A 14973-nucleotide genomic window follows, 5' to 3' on the forward strand; every position below is an offset into this window, starting at 1 on the left:
TTTGTGTGCTCCACGAGGTCAAGGGCCACAGTTCACCCCCATGTTCTCAAATCCATGGATAATGTCTTCCATACAATATAATATTTTATTTAAAGATTCAGACTGAGTCAAAATACATGGAATTTTGACACAATATTCTAAAAACTTTTCATATCAAAAATCAAAACGACTATGATTATGATTTTAGTTTTATGTCAGAAATGTTAAATATCTTTTTATGCTTTTCAATCATTTATCATTATCTCTATAATTATGATAAATGTCTGCAAACTGTCACATGCTCCCTTGTGCTTTGCAATTTAGGATTTCAGATGTTAGAAATGTATTATGGTATGTATAGCATATATTAAGTAATAAGACCTCCAGTGGGACTGGGACAAAAGAAACATAAATATTCCTGCAACATGTCAGTGTTCACTCTAATGGAATAAATGCTATAAAAAGCCCAATGATAATACTGGTCAGGTTCTGCTGCCAAACTAATTCAATTCAGGTCAGGTTTTGCCTGTTAAATGTGTTATAAAAAAATATTTGTTTTTCAGAGCTTTTGTTTTTTTTCAATTGCATTGAGCCTTGTGATTCTACACTGACAAACATTCAATGAGTTCCTACAGTACACACAGCCCTGTACTAAAACTAGCTGTGAGCTGGGGATGTAGAAGAACCTTCGAGTGGCGGAGATGAGGAAACTCTAACGCCGGAAATCTACAATACAACAGTGTACCCCAAAGCATGGTGACTTTTATTAAACTGGCCGAATGCTTAAATTAGAACAGCTTTACCGCACTGTAAATTGATAGATTTTCCTCTGTCAGGAATGGAATCAGGTTGCCTGACTGAATGGAAACTAGCTATATATCATAAAATGCCAGGTCAATATTTTGAAGTACACTGAATTACCAGAAAACCTATGGATTCTACAATTTCAACTAAACACCATTAGAATCTACGTATTAGGAGACTAAATGAGAAACAACTCATATTTGACCCAGGATATATATTAAATGAGTATGAGATTTCTCTTTCAATTATACATGAAATCATAAAAATGGCAAACTAAAAATTAGGTCATATCATAAAATATAGAAGTTGAAGTTCTTATAACTCGCACATGCATATCTTTTAAATATTAAATTAAAAATTCAATAGCATATCCAATGTCAACTTATCAAAAGTTAGAAGAGCACTAAATTGTAACTTTCATGTGATTCTTGAGAAAATTTATGTTTCAGTATATACTGGGTAAAGCAAAAGGAGGTTTATAGTTGTTCATATAGAAAATAATACAATAATTAATAATATAAGAAAAAACTCAATGTTTTCATACTTACACCTGTAAACTTCCTTTTGTTCCACCCAGTATTTACCAAAATATTTTTTTCAAAAATCCTATAAAAGGTTGTCAAACTAAAAATCAGCCTCATTAGAAAAATAAAAAATATATTTTAAAGGACCAAAACGTGCTCAAAGAATCAACAGTCTTCTAGAAGCTTCAAATAAGTCCAAAAAGAAAAGTTATCTTCAAAAAAATTACACTTTTGGCCCTGGCCGGTTGGCTCAGCGGTAGAGTGTCGGCCTGGCGTGCAGGGGACCCAGGTTCGATTCCCAGCCAGGGCACATAGGAGAAGCGCCCATTTGCTTTTCTACCCCCCACCCCCTCCTTCCTCTGTGTCTCTCTTCCCCTCCTGCAGCCAAGGCTACATTGGAGCAAAGATGGCCCGGGCGCTGGGGATGGCTCCTTGGCCTCTGCCCCAGGTGCTAGAGTGGCTCTGGTCGCGGCAGAGCGACGCCCGGGAGGGGCAGAGCATCGCCCCCTGGTGGGCAGAGCTTCGCCCCCTGGTGGGCGTGCCGGGTGGATCCCGGTCGGGCACATGCGGGAGTCTGTCTGACTGTCTCTCCCCGTTTCCAGCTTCAGAAAAGTACAAAAAAAAAAAAAAAAAAATTACATTTTTATCTAGGAAGTAACAAATTTGAACATATTAACAAATTTAATAACTGTATAACAACTGAGCTACTAAACTGCAGAAGAAAAGCTAACAGAGGGATACATTCAGCCAATAAACAAAAATCATTAACTTTAAAAAAATTCTCCATTTTATATTAGAATCCAACCCAAGTATGTCACCAATTTAGTTATCCTTTTAACTTATTTTTAAATTAATAAACACAAATGAATAAAAATAAAGTGTCTCAATAAGATAGCAATTTAGGAAAAATAGATTTGCTAGGATACTAAAAAACATGTAACTTAGGAAAATAGAAAGATTTATAAAGGAGATTTTCAAATTAAAAGACTTTTTCTACTGTCATGTATAATCAAATAGAATTGTCAATTAAATTATAAAAATTAAATTAAATGATAGACTTATTCCAAAGAAAAATTAAATATTATTAAATATGCAAGAAATACAAATAAATATAGAAAATTTAAACACTGAATTTCCAAAACGGATTAGACAGTAAGGTTTCTATTGCTTATGCAAAGAAAAAAGTAATTTTTTAAAAACCAAACCTGCCATATTCGTGTAAGTCCATGTTCTAATTTCTTTTTAATGTAGCCACGATCAAAATTAGTTTCTTCAGTACTCATCATATTATTCCCCTCTGAAAAGAAAAGATGGTATATATTTTTTTATTTGCTTCAGAATATCTTTGTTTAAAAAAAAACCAAAACAACTCGCTGGACTCTCATATATTATATGCCTAAGTAAATACAGAAAGCATGTTTAATGTTTATACAACCAAGACAATGTCAAAAAGCAAGTATTAGGATTAAACCCATTTGTTCAGACTGATAAACTTAGAACCTGAAATGTTAAGTACTTTACACCTAAGACCACTTAGTTCGTGTGTGTCTGGAACTAATCTTGCCAAGCTGAGTAGTGTGATCCCTGAGACCAGGTTCTCAATGAACTATACTCCCTTCTACCAGGTCACTGCAGGACCAATTAACCCCATTATCAATTAATCTGCATGTTAACAAGTTTACAGATTGCACAACTGCTCTTGCAGTGAAATAATGATACAAACTGCATATTTTTCAGAATATTTTTATCCACACCAAGATAAATAAAGAAAATAACAATGTCCATTTCATCAAGTAAGATCAATGATCTGTTTCAAAACAAATTTTCCCCCAAAGCAACAAAAAATACACATAAACATTTACATTTAAAAGATTCTGCGTTGTGAGCATTAATTGTGAGGAACAACAAAGCCGTGGGGCTATTATCTCATCGTAGGCTAGCAGGATGTCCTGGTAACCAACAAAAAGCCTTGCATAAGCCAGGCCCCCAGTGGACCTCTGAGCACTGGCACAGCTGGAGCCTCCTTCCCTGTGTGGGCTGGTTACTGGGGACCGGCAGCTCAGGGCAGTGCGCAGATTTAGAGGTTTATTTCAGAACAGTAATGGGTTAGGATACCAGTAGTGTCACTAGAGCTACCGCAGATGAATTCTAGAGACTCTGAAAGCTTTATTAAGTTCTGTAAAGAACAATTTTCAAATTTCCAATCCCTATAATTTTATTCCTTAATGTAAGTATGAGGAATATTTTCAGGTAAACAAGTGACTTTTTAGAGTCCTAGATATTGTCAGCTGACTGCCAGACTGACAATAATCAGAGTCCTGAATGTTCTTAAAATATATACAGATTAGGGTCAAGCAATTTTAGCAACAAGGACTAAGTACTATATATAAGAATCAAATAGTTTTAAGTTTGACTCTATACCCCTGATAAAATACATACACGGAAACATATATACATATAATTGATATAATATAGTTGGCAGTTGAACACGGGGGTTAGGCGTGCTGACCTTCCCTGAAGTCAAAAGTCTACATATCATTTTAGAACCCCCAAGTTTTAACTACTGTTGACCAGAAGCCTATCAATTAGATAAAAGTCAATGAACACAGTTTGTATGTTAGATGCATTATATACTGCATTTCTACAATAAAATGTTAAGAAAATCACAACAGAAAAAAACATTTATAGTACTATATTTATTAAAAAATACATGTATAAGTGGTTCAAACTTGTGTTGTTCAAGGATCAATGGTACATGTAAACTATTAAGCTAAAGCAAAACACAAGATTCACCAAGATGAATACATATACTGTCCCTAAACTCTTATCTACATCTCACATCTAAGTATGTGTTAATTTGGTTCCAAACTTTTCCTTTGGACTCTCCCTAAATAATGTACTAGTAAAGGGAAAAGAGGTGCTGAAATGTCTGAATAATTCCACATCTAGAAAAAACAAGATTGCGAAACAAGATATACTTTGTGGAAAATTAGAATCCCAGTAGGCCTAGGATTTTCCTAAATTGGTACTAGTAGTTAATTAAGAAGTCGTTAGGCCCAGTTAATCCCCAAAGGTAATGGAGCTTTTCCAGTATCGGAATCACTTTCTTTGGTAAACACTGAACTTGATGGTCACTGTAGTCCCTGAAATTTTAAGAGTGTCTGTTCCTTTTCTTTCTACTTACTTCAGAAATGTGGCCTATTTACAATGCAATTTTTTCTTAAATCAAAGTAATTTCCTACCTGAAGCAGAAGTCGTATCCTCATTGTCATGCTGTTCATGCCATTCCATAGTCCTATAATAGCTGAGCATAACTTCCCACAGTGCTTTGCACAGGTCAGCAAGGCATGGAATATAACTGTCTGCTGTAACATGCTGAAGAAAATGAGAAGAGCCAACTTTCAAATGACTACATTTACTTTAATACAAAGTTAATAAAAATAAAATGTAATGCTATTAATCAAATTCCTTCAAGAATTAGAGGTAATCAAGAAAAATCCCTCCCTTAACATATCTAAAGAGAAGTTCAATGGCCAGTAAATTTTGTTCAAGTAATTCTCCTTTTAACACAGCTATTAGTATTCATTATGGCTCTCAGTTCTCATACTACTTATCAAATTATAGTTAGAAAACCAAAGAGCCTACAAAAATTACTGACTTGACAAGAGTACTCAAAAATGTCAGCGTAAACTTTCCCAAATGTCCTTTTGCAAAGACATGCTTGTTAACATGCGAATACAGCTTTATATTCATCCTTGGAGCTGAGTCACAACTTAAAAAAAGAGATCAGTTTTGGAATTCAATCATTTCATTTGTATACATTAAGCAAACATCTTTGATGATTCTATAAATATAGATATATTTCATATCTGACAATAATATTTTAAAATAATTTTATATAACAAGCATATGAAACAGTATGTGATCCCAAATCTTCTCCCTAATAAAATACATGAACATTTCCCCCTCTATTCTTTGTAAAAAACTATCAGCTGTCATTCTGCTTTTTTCCCCTGCAGGTAGAATGATGTCTCCATTCTATTTTGCAGACTTGCTATCTGTTATAATAGCATTTGCTCCATCCTCTGAGATTCCCTAGCATTTCTTCAGTTTGTATTCAATCCACCAGCACTGATCACGCTGACAGAGACTGGAAGGTTAAGACTGGTGTTTGCCCTCCTAGGTAAACAGTGAGGAGAATTAATTATATAGCAAGTAAAGCTATAATGTGATTGACACTAGGATATCACAGCTGGTAGTGATCTTCTTTTCATACTTTTTTTAAATCTCCATAATAACCTCTCCCTCCTTTAAACTCATCAACTAAAATATTCATCTACCAATTAATAAAAATACTAACTTATATAACTCAGTATACTTTTGTGTAAATAGAGCAAATCTCTGAAACTCAACCAGGAAGTAATAAACAAAGCAGTTGTTAAGCTCTAGAGTCAGACTGCCCCAGTAGGGTTTATGCCAAGAATGGTAGGACAATTCATCTTATAAAATCTATTAATATGTCATATTAATTGGTCTAAGTTGAAAAACCAAATGATTATCCCAATAGATGCTCAAAAAAACTTCTGACAAAAGGCAACACAGCCATTCATAATAACAACTTGTCAGAAAATAAAAATGGATAGATGTTTCCTTAAATGAGGGAATTCAATAAGACCTACCCACTGTGGTCAGGAACAAGACAATGGTAGTGTCTCCACTACTATTTAACAAAGTACTGGAGGTACTGACCAGTGCAATTAGACTAAAGAAAACAATTAGAAGCAAAAGAATAGGAAAAGAAGGAATACAACTATTTCTATCTGCAATGACATAATATACTTGAAAATCCCTAGAAAATAGATCATAAAGCTAACTCAAATAATAAAAATATTCAGCAAGGTAGCAGGTTATAAAGTTCACAAGAAAAAAAATATGTTCATATACACAAATAATCATTTAGAAGATACACCGAATAAGAAACCTCTGTTTACAATAACAAAAAATATAAAATATTTAGGAATAAACTGAACAAGAAATGTTTCAAAACTATGGAGAAAACTGAAAGGCAAAGACTTGAAAATAGAAAGACACTTCTTATTCTTGTGATGTTTCAGCGGCATCAAGATACCAGTTTTGCCTAAGGTAATTTATTAATTTAACTGAGTACCAATAAAAAGTCCAGAAATAGATCTAGCCTCATATAAAAATATATAATAAATCGAGTTGGGACAACTAGATAGTAAGCTAGACAAAAACAAAATTAGACTGACTCGTCACTCATACACAAAAATAAACCAAATAGATAAGAGACCTAAATTAAAAATAAAACTATACTAGCCCAAGAAGAAAACATAGAAGGCTTTCTAATTATGACTCAAAATTCAGTGGTAATACAAGTAAAATTTATAAATTCTACTACTTAAAAATATAAAAATAATTTGTACAGCCAAAAAAATATGATAAGCAAAGTCAAAAACAAATGACAACCTTGAAAAGACAGTCACAACATATATCACAATAAAGAGATAATAGAGATAATATTCCATATTTATAAGAGCTCTTAAAAATTTGAGGGAAAAAGACTAGAAATCACAGAAAAATGGGAATAAGGCACAAACACATCACAAATAGAGACATTTAAATGGCCCTCAAATAAACCTCAAACATGTTCAACCTCACTGCAATAAGAAAAATATAAATTAAAACTATAATAAAACTAATTTCATCCATCCATCAGATTGGTAAAAATATTAAAGCTGACCACTGACAAAGATTCTGTCCTTGACCAAACTCTAGCCAGGTTCCTCTGACCCCTCTTCTGAACTAGGCCTCAGCCTTCATCAATTTGAAATGTGTCAACACCATACCAGTTAGAGACAAAGAGGACAAGATAATTGATTTAAGTAACATTACTAACCACTGCCATGTGCAAGACTTTGAGAAAACAAATACTTAAATGACTTCAGAAAGCTTTTTTCTAAAAGAAACATTACTTCTCCTTCAAAGTATATATTATTCCCAAAGTACTATTCCCTTATCAACTTTCTTTCAAAAAGAGAACTCAAAATTCATTAAGAGCATTCAAAAATGAATGATTGAAAATGGCTGGAAACATTCAGCCAGCTTAGCCAGTTCTGTTATCACAAAATTAATCAATAGCATCCTAATTAACACCTTGCAATAAGCTCCCCAAGGAATGCCATTAGGTTACCAAAAATTTTTGGTAAAAAAAAAATTTTTTTTAACTGATACATACTTCATAAACTTCCAAATAACCTACAAAGGGTTTCTCTACAATATCACTACTTGGTGTCTTTTAATCTCTCCATAAAGTGGGTAAACATGTAAGGTACAATGCAACCATATGTTTAATGGGTAGTGGCTAACAGACTTTGTTTGAAAAGATGAAAAAGTTCTGGAAATGGATGGTGGTGATGGTTGCACAATTATCTGAATGCACTCGGCATTTAATGTACGCTTAACAGTTAAGATAGACAGTTTCATGTTATGTATGTTTTACCACAATTTTTGTTTTCCATTGATTCAAGGGAGGAAGGGGTGAGAGAGAGAAGCATCAACTGATTGGTCTACTTAGTTGTGCAGCCACTGATTGCTTCTCATATGTGCCCTAACCGAGGCTCAAATCAGAAACATAGGGATCAAGCTGGTGACCTGGGATCGAGCTGGTGACCTAGATGCTTCAGGACGACGTCCTATCCATTGCACCACTGGCTAGGGCTACCACAATTTTCTTAAGGCAATAGAAACTCACTTTCTAAAAAAAAAAACACTAAATTTTTAAAGTACATAAAATGAACACTATGCCTCTTTACATTGGTCCTTTGCAGAAATGAGCGTGGCTTAATTATTGAAAAATTTGCTGTTAAATATTAGTCATTTATCTGTGTTTTAAAATAATATACACATTAAAAAAAAACACCTAAATTACTAATCTAAAATCTGTAAGCCAATACATTTGAGAAAAACAAGGAAACCAGACTGAAAGATAAACGATGAGAGAAAAACTGTGCGTCCAATTAAATTGTTTAGAAAACAAGGTTTAATAAAGACATGTTTTCTTTGAATATATGTACCCTGATTTATTAATGTCATCCCATTACCATTAATAAAAATTTATTAAAAAATAAAATAAAATAAAAATAAAAGAAATAAAAATAAGGGCATTCATGCAAAATGACTTCAAAAAGGCTCAAAGCCAGCTATATTTTTAAAGTCAGATCAATGGTGGCCCAAGGGCGGCCATATGGTTCTGTGGATCAAGAGTCATCCAAGTATGCAGAGGTAACAGGTTTCCGCTCTGGTCAAGGACCATGGAGAAGCACCAATGAGTGCATAACTAAAATGGAACAACTAAGTGGAACAACGAGTTGATGCTTCTTTCTCTCTCAAATCTATGGAAAATAATTTTTTTTTAAAGTCAGAGCAATGGTGACAGGACACAAATGTAGGAATTGCATAATGGGACAGGTTGCTGCTAGCCTTAAGAATTGTGAAGCGCTCTGCTTATCAGAGTAAACAGAGAACACAAATTTTGCTCCAGACTTCTTTATGAAGGGATATAAAAAAAAAAACTGGTTCAATTTTCATTCTAGTTGACTTAATAATAAACTAATATCTGTGAATGGTTTAAAGTAATACTATCAATAAGAGCAAGCAGGTGAATAGCTCTTTTTATTTCTAGTATTTCTCCATATAAAGGAAACTCTATTATTCCATTTACAGAAATTACACCCCTCTCTGAACTCTGATTAACATACCATCTCATTTATTACATCTCTTTTCTTTCTTTTTTCTTTTTTGAGAATAGACAGAGAGAGATGAGAAGCACAAATCTGTAGTTGCGACACGGATCTAAAATGGCACAACTCAGTGAACTCTCACTGAACCCTGTTCAGTGATTGCTTCTCATACATGCCTCAAGCCCAGCCAGTGACACTTTGCTCAAGCCAGGGACCTTCGAGCTTAAGCCAATGACTTCGGGAATCATGCTGATGATTCCGTGCTTAAGCTGACGACTTCAGGGTTTAGAACCAGGGATCCTAGCCTTCTGGGTCAATGTTCTAGCCACTGTGCCACCATTGGTCAGGTTCACATATTTCATTTTTAATGTTATATTTAAACTCTACAATTAAGGACTTCTTTCAAAATATCACAACTGTACAAAGAAAACCAACCACCCAAATGCCTTGGCTGTCCCTTCTCCCTTCCAGAACCTGACAGGAACAACTGATACATATGTCCTGAGGGCGCGGCTGCTTCTTTCTTACCTGACCCCCCATGCCACAGATACTCTCACACTGATTGCCACAGATACTCTCACACTGGAACATCTGCAGGAATTATCAGCAGTTACTCCTTTTCTTTTAAGTTTTTAAATTTATTTATTTTAGAGTCAGAGAGAGAAACAGAGAAGAGGGAAGAGTGGGAAGCATCAAGCTCCATATGTGCCTTGACCGGGCAAGCCCAGGGTTTCGAACCGGCGACACAGCGTTCCAGGTGGACACTTTACCCACTGCGCCACAGATCAGGCCCATCAGTTAGTTCTTCTCAGGGCTAAAATGACTCCTAATTGCCACAAGCTGAAAAATTAAGAACCTCACATTCTAATACAAGGTTCCTTCATTAATTATCTCCCAGGCCTGAGTTGTGTCGTTTTAGATCCTGGGTATGTATTCTTATCAGGAAAACGTATTTAAATTTCCTTTTGTCAGCTTATTTATTAAACTTCTAAGGATTCCAGTTCTCATCTCCTGAGCTAACTAACTACCTTCACTACCTTCATTTAGAGAACTCAGTTACTAAAAGTTCACATCTTTTTATCAAACTAAATATGATGTAAGATAAATTATTCCTAATCTGGTTTAAACATGTCAAATATGACTCGATTTTATAAAATAATTTATAACTTAATTAGATTTCAAAGAAATGTCCCCATCCCTGTCTCCCTGTAGCAGCACTGACTTACATACATATAAGTCTTACATACTCACATACTTATAATCCTGGGGTAATTTCTGAGCTTTCTTAAATTTCTATGGAGACGGTGCCAAAGAAAAGGGGCCCCCTTAATGCATCACATCCTCACTCTTATACAGCTCTGCTAGGCTATTCTTTCAACACAAAGAACCTGCCATATCCAATTCTGTCAAATCCTTTCCTCAAAAGAAACTCCTTTATGAAGCCATCACTAACACTTGCTATTATTCTCACAATTTCAGACTAAAACACTTCAACAGCTTGCCAAGCAAGAAGACTACTACTGTGTTGGATGAATAATAATATATGTACCTGCTGTTGGTAGTGGGGCATTGACTGAGCTCTAATACATCAAAGAATCATTTGTTCCTTTCATTTAATTACATAAATATATAGACCTCACCTACTATATCACACATATATGGATCATTTTATAAAGATTGTCTCTAGATGTTTCTTGGGAGTAATTTTAACAACAAGCATTTATTCAAGATGAAGTCAAGAATAAGATCTTTGTTATATGATAATTTAAATATATGCAACTACAGAAAAAGGTTATTTTTACAGTAAACTTTAAGAAAAGAGTGAAAGGAATTCCAAAATAAAACTAATACTAATGCCATAATAAACATTTTAAGCACAATATTTGATCATAAAAATTTATAAGCTAAGTACAACTTTTGGCTTTATATTATATAAATGCACAGAGGACTCTCTCAAGAACTATGAATAAAAATGTCTTTCGCTTTTAAAATCATATAAAAGTGTTTTTTTTTTAATTGATTTTTAGAGAGAGCGGAGAGAGAGGGAGAGATAGAAGGAGAGAGAAAAGAAGCAGGAACTATCAACTCATAGTAGCTGCTTCTCATATGTGCCTTGACTGGGCAAGCCTACGGTTTCGAACCGGAGACCTCAGCATACCAGGTCAACATGTTATCCACTGTGCCACCACAGGCCAAGCAGCATATAAAAGTTTAATTATAACAAAATACACTATATACATACACAAACATACACCAATATTGAACCAAAGTAAAAAAAGAGTGAAGAACAAAAAGCCTAATTTGTTAAAATCTGTATTTTAATATTTTTTGCTTTAACAGAAAAGTCACTGACTTGAATTAAATTGCTTTACCACTTAAATCATTTAATAGTGACTGTATCATCTCTTAGCAGATGGATGCTTCTCCTCTGTGCCCTGACTGGGAAAGCACCCGGGACATCCACTCACCAGGCCATCCCTCGACCACTGAGCCAACCGGCCAGAGACAGCAAACATGTTTGTTTCTATTTTCATAGCATCTTTCAATAATAGGTACTAAGAAAAATGGGATGTGAATTTGAAAACCAAGAGACAATACAAATGCAATTAAGTTACTACATACTGTGCAGAGATCCTTATATTGTAGCTTTTGGAATTTTGTATCTGTGTTTCCTGCACACAGTTCCACATAACCAAGAACAACTTGAAACACAGTGTTATGGATGGCCTGGGTAAAGTGCATGTGAAGTTGATCCATTGCTGTCTATGGAAAGAAAACATAGAACATCGTTTCATGTTACTAAAATGAATACATTTCAACAGATTTGAAAAACACAGGAAAAAAATCTTACCAATTGTTGCTATACCACAAAGATCACTATTATTCACGAAATTACAATTGTAATGTTGATAATCTGAAAATAACCCATTAAATACCCAGAACATCATATAAATAAAGATAAATCTGAATCGTAAGCACTGCTCTGCTGGCCTGCATTTATGACTGGTACGCACTCTGCTCTTCCCCGACGTGGTATGCATGACCCACCTCTGGATCCCTCTGCGGTCATTCCTCTGCACTGTCAGGATGCTTCTCAATGGTCACCTGCTCAGGGACGCCTTTCCTGACGACCTTATATAACTCAGTACTTAATATCACCCTAACCACTTACCCTGATATATATTTCTTCTCATGACTTGATACCACCTGACATCATTATCATTTATTTCTTTAATGTCTATCTCCTTCAATAGCAGGTAAGATCCACGAGGGGACTATATCCAGCTTCCTGGACCAATGCACAAAGTAGGTACCAATAGATATTTAATGAATGAAAGAATTCCTCTAATGGGTAGAACTACAAGTTATAATAACATTTTCAATTTTCAAAAGTCTTTCAATATGTCCCTCAATATTAACATGCATCTTCTTTCTTGTATTTTTGTAGGTATTTCTTAAGACATGGAAATTAATAAAGTACATTTAAAAAAACAAAGTTCTTGACTCATTTCAAAATGTTAATAGAGTTCAATTATTTGGTAAAGTCTTAAATTTCTTTTAAAGACAAAAGACCATTAAAATATTTTTCTTTTAGTTTTTTCTTTAAATTTATTAATTTTGGAGAGGAGAGGAGAGGAAAGGAGAGGAGAGGAGAGGAGAGGAGAGGAGAGGAGAGGAGAGGAGAGGAGAGGAGAGGAGAGGAGAGGAGAGGAGAGGAGAGGAGAGGAAAGAGGAGAGGAGAGGAGAGGAGAGGAAAGAGGAGAGGAGCAGGAAGCATCAACTCCCATATGTGCCTTGACCAGGCAAGTCCAGGGTTTCAAACCGGTGACCTCAGCATTTCAGTTCGATGCTTTTCCACTGTGCCACCACTGGTCAGGCAAAACCACCATTTAATGCAAGAAAATATTTACATCTATCATGTTTAGATGTTACATAGATACATAGATACTGTATAATCCTATTCGCACGGAACGTACAATTAACTTTCAAACCATGACACTTTTTTCAAGTTTTTCAAGGAAACCATTAAGCAGCAAAAGTATATAAAGCCAAGTACTGAAGGACTACTGAGGACTTTCTGGGGATAACAGAATCCTTTGAGAAATCTGATAAATGCAATTGACCTGTTTTATAGGCCAATGCACACAATGCACAAAGTTTGCACATACCTCTGAGGGAGTCAAGCAGGCCCATCCAGGAACCATGAGGCTCCAGGCCAATGCACAAAGTTTGCACATGCCTCTGAGGGAGTCGAGCAGGCTCATCCAGGAGCCATGAGGCTCCAAATTAAGTAGTTCTCATTCTGAACCCAAAGGCGAAGTAAAAGAGACCACATATCCTCTCCCACTGAATTATAATGCACTTGTTTTAAAGCCTACATAAATCTGTGAAAATATTAACCTAACACTTCACAGTTCAAACTTCTGTAACATTTTAATCATACTATATACACTCTAAGCCTGTGTGAATAACCATGTTACTACTATGAATACAGCTAAAAAATTTACTTGTTGAATAAAACTTTAATGATACTACATTAATAGTACTCCAACTTAAGCAATCGTGAATATCAGCAGATTCCTGATTTTTAAAAAAGCAAACATCTTTTCAAAACTAACCTGTGTTTTTCCAAGAAGCCGGTAAGCTTGTTGAACCTTGGTATAATGGTTAATGTCAAAATTCTTGCAGATTTTAGAAAGAGCGACATCCAACTGTTCCTATGTAATTAAAAGAGGAGGCAAGAGGAGCTTAAGGAGTTATGTTATCAAGGCAATGAAAATACATTAAAATTTATTTCTCACTTTCTATGAGTATCTAGACACATTTACTATCACATTGGACTTAAGAGTCAAAAACAAATAAAATGTAAATAAATTATATTTCTCATTTGGTACCAACTATAATCAAGTTTCACTGAGATGTTATTAACATGTTTCTAAAATCTCACATCTAGTGTTTTAAGACATGAAATCAGTATAATAGCTACCAAAGAAACTTTAGTTATTTTTACTTAACTTTTTCCTCAAACACCTGCTAAAATCTTACAATTATATGAACTGAATTTGTAACACTATTAAAATAATAAAAAATCCTATTGTAATCACTGGAAAGTAATACTCAACAAAACTACGTTAAACTTAAAAGTCCATACCTCACTTTTATAACTAAATACACAATTTTGTTTATCAGTTTCTACTTCAAAGATTTCATTTAAAAATAATTATTGTTCTATATACATGCAGAAACTATTGTGTATTAAGAGTGAAGAAATACAGAACTTTCAAAAGAAAGTCCTCATTAAAATATTCAGGTGATTATTTACTTAAAGGATTTGTGAAGTAGTTATCTTTACAATTATCAAATAGTAATTCTTACAATTAGTAAATAATTGCATTTATGATCTAAATCACTTTCCACAAAAGGTCATTTGAAAGTCCAGCCTCAATTTTTATAACTATTCTTATCAGAAAAACAAACAATACAAGAAACAAAATAATTCTTATTAAATTTATAAAAATGAATACCCTGCTTTGCAAAGATAGGGATGAACTCTATATAAAAGTAGAAGAGAAGCAAGTCTCTATGCTAACAATGGCACATCCTTATCTTTCCAGTTCTTACATTTTGATGAATTGTATCAAATATTATTATGAGGTTAGGAATTCAGGAGGGTTTTCATCAGCCAATAATTATTCCTAAATAAATTAACTCACTAAACTAAAAAGTAGTAGTTGATAATCGAAAAATAATTAAGACAGTTAAGTATTTTGGCTATAATTTAAATGAGAAAATACATATGACTAAAACTTTGGGGATCTTTCTGGATAAGGTGATATTTTCAAATACTGTGTTCAGATCCTTTAATTCTGACTGTATTACTGTGTCTACAAGTAGATTAACATTAA

At 34.2% G+C, this 14973-nt stretch overlaps 1 protein-coding gene across 1 annotated transcript in view; it reads right to left on the bottom strand.

Moving 5' to 3' along the window:
* Window positions 1-14973, bottom strand: part of VPS50 (VPS50 subunit of EARP/GARPII complex) — a 122928-nt gene that overhangs the window by 60892 nt on the left and 47063 nt on the right. Inside the window, exons 11-14 of the mRNA XM_066354054.1 lie at window positions 13687-13785; window positions 11690-11830; window positions 4550-4682; window positions 2513-2604 (exon numbers count right to left, since the gene is read on the bottom strand). Of these exons, the coding sequence (XP_066210151.1) occupies window positions 2513-2604; window positions 4550-4682; window positions 11690-11830; window positions 13687-13785 (465 nt within the window). The remainder of the gene's footprint in view (window positions 1-2512; window positions 2605-4549; window positions 4683-11689; window positions 11831-13686; window positions 13786-14973) is intronic.

Source organism: Saccopteryx leptura, chromosome 12 (genome assembly GCF_036850995.1).
Source record: "Saccopteryx leptura isolate mSacLep1 chromosome 12, mSacLep1_pri_phased_curated, whole genome shotgun sequence".
In the NCBI taxonomy this organism is placed as follows: domain Eukaryota; kingdom Metazoa; phylum Chordata; class Mammalia; order Chiroptera; family Emballonuridae; genus Saccopteryx; species Saccopteryx leptura.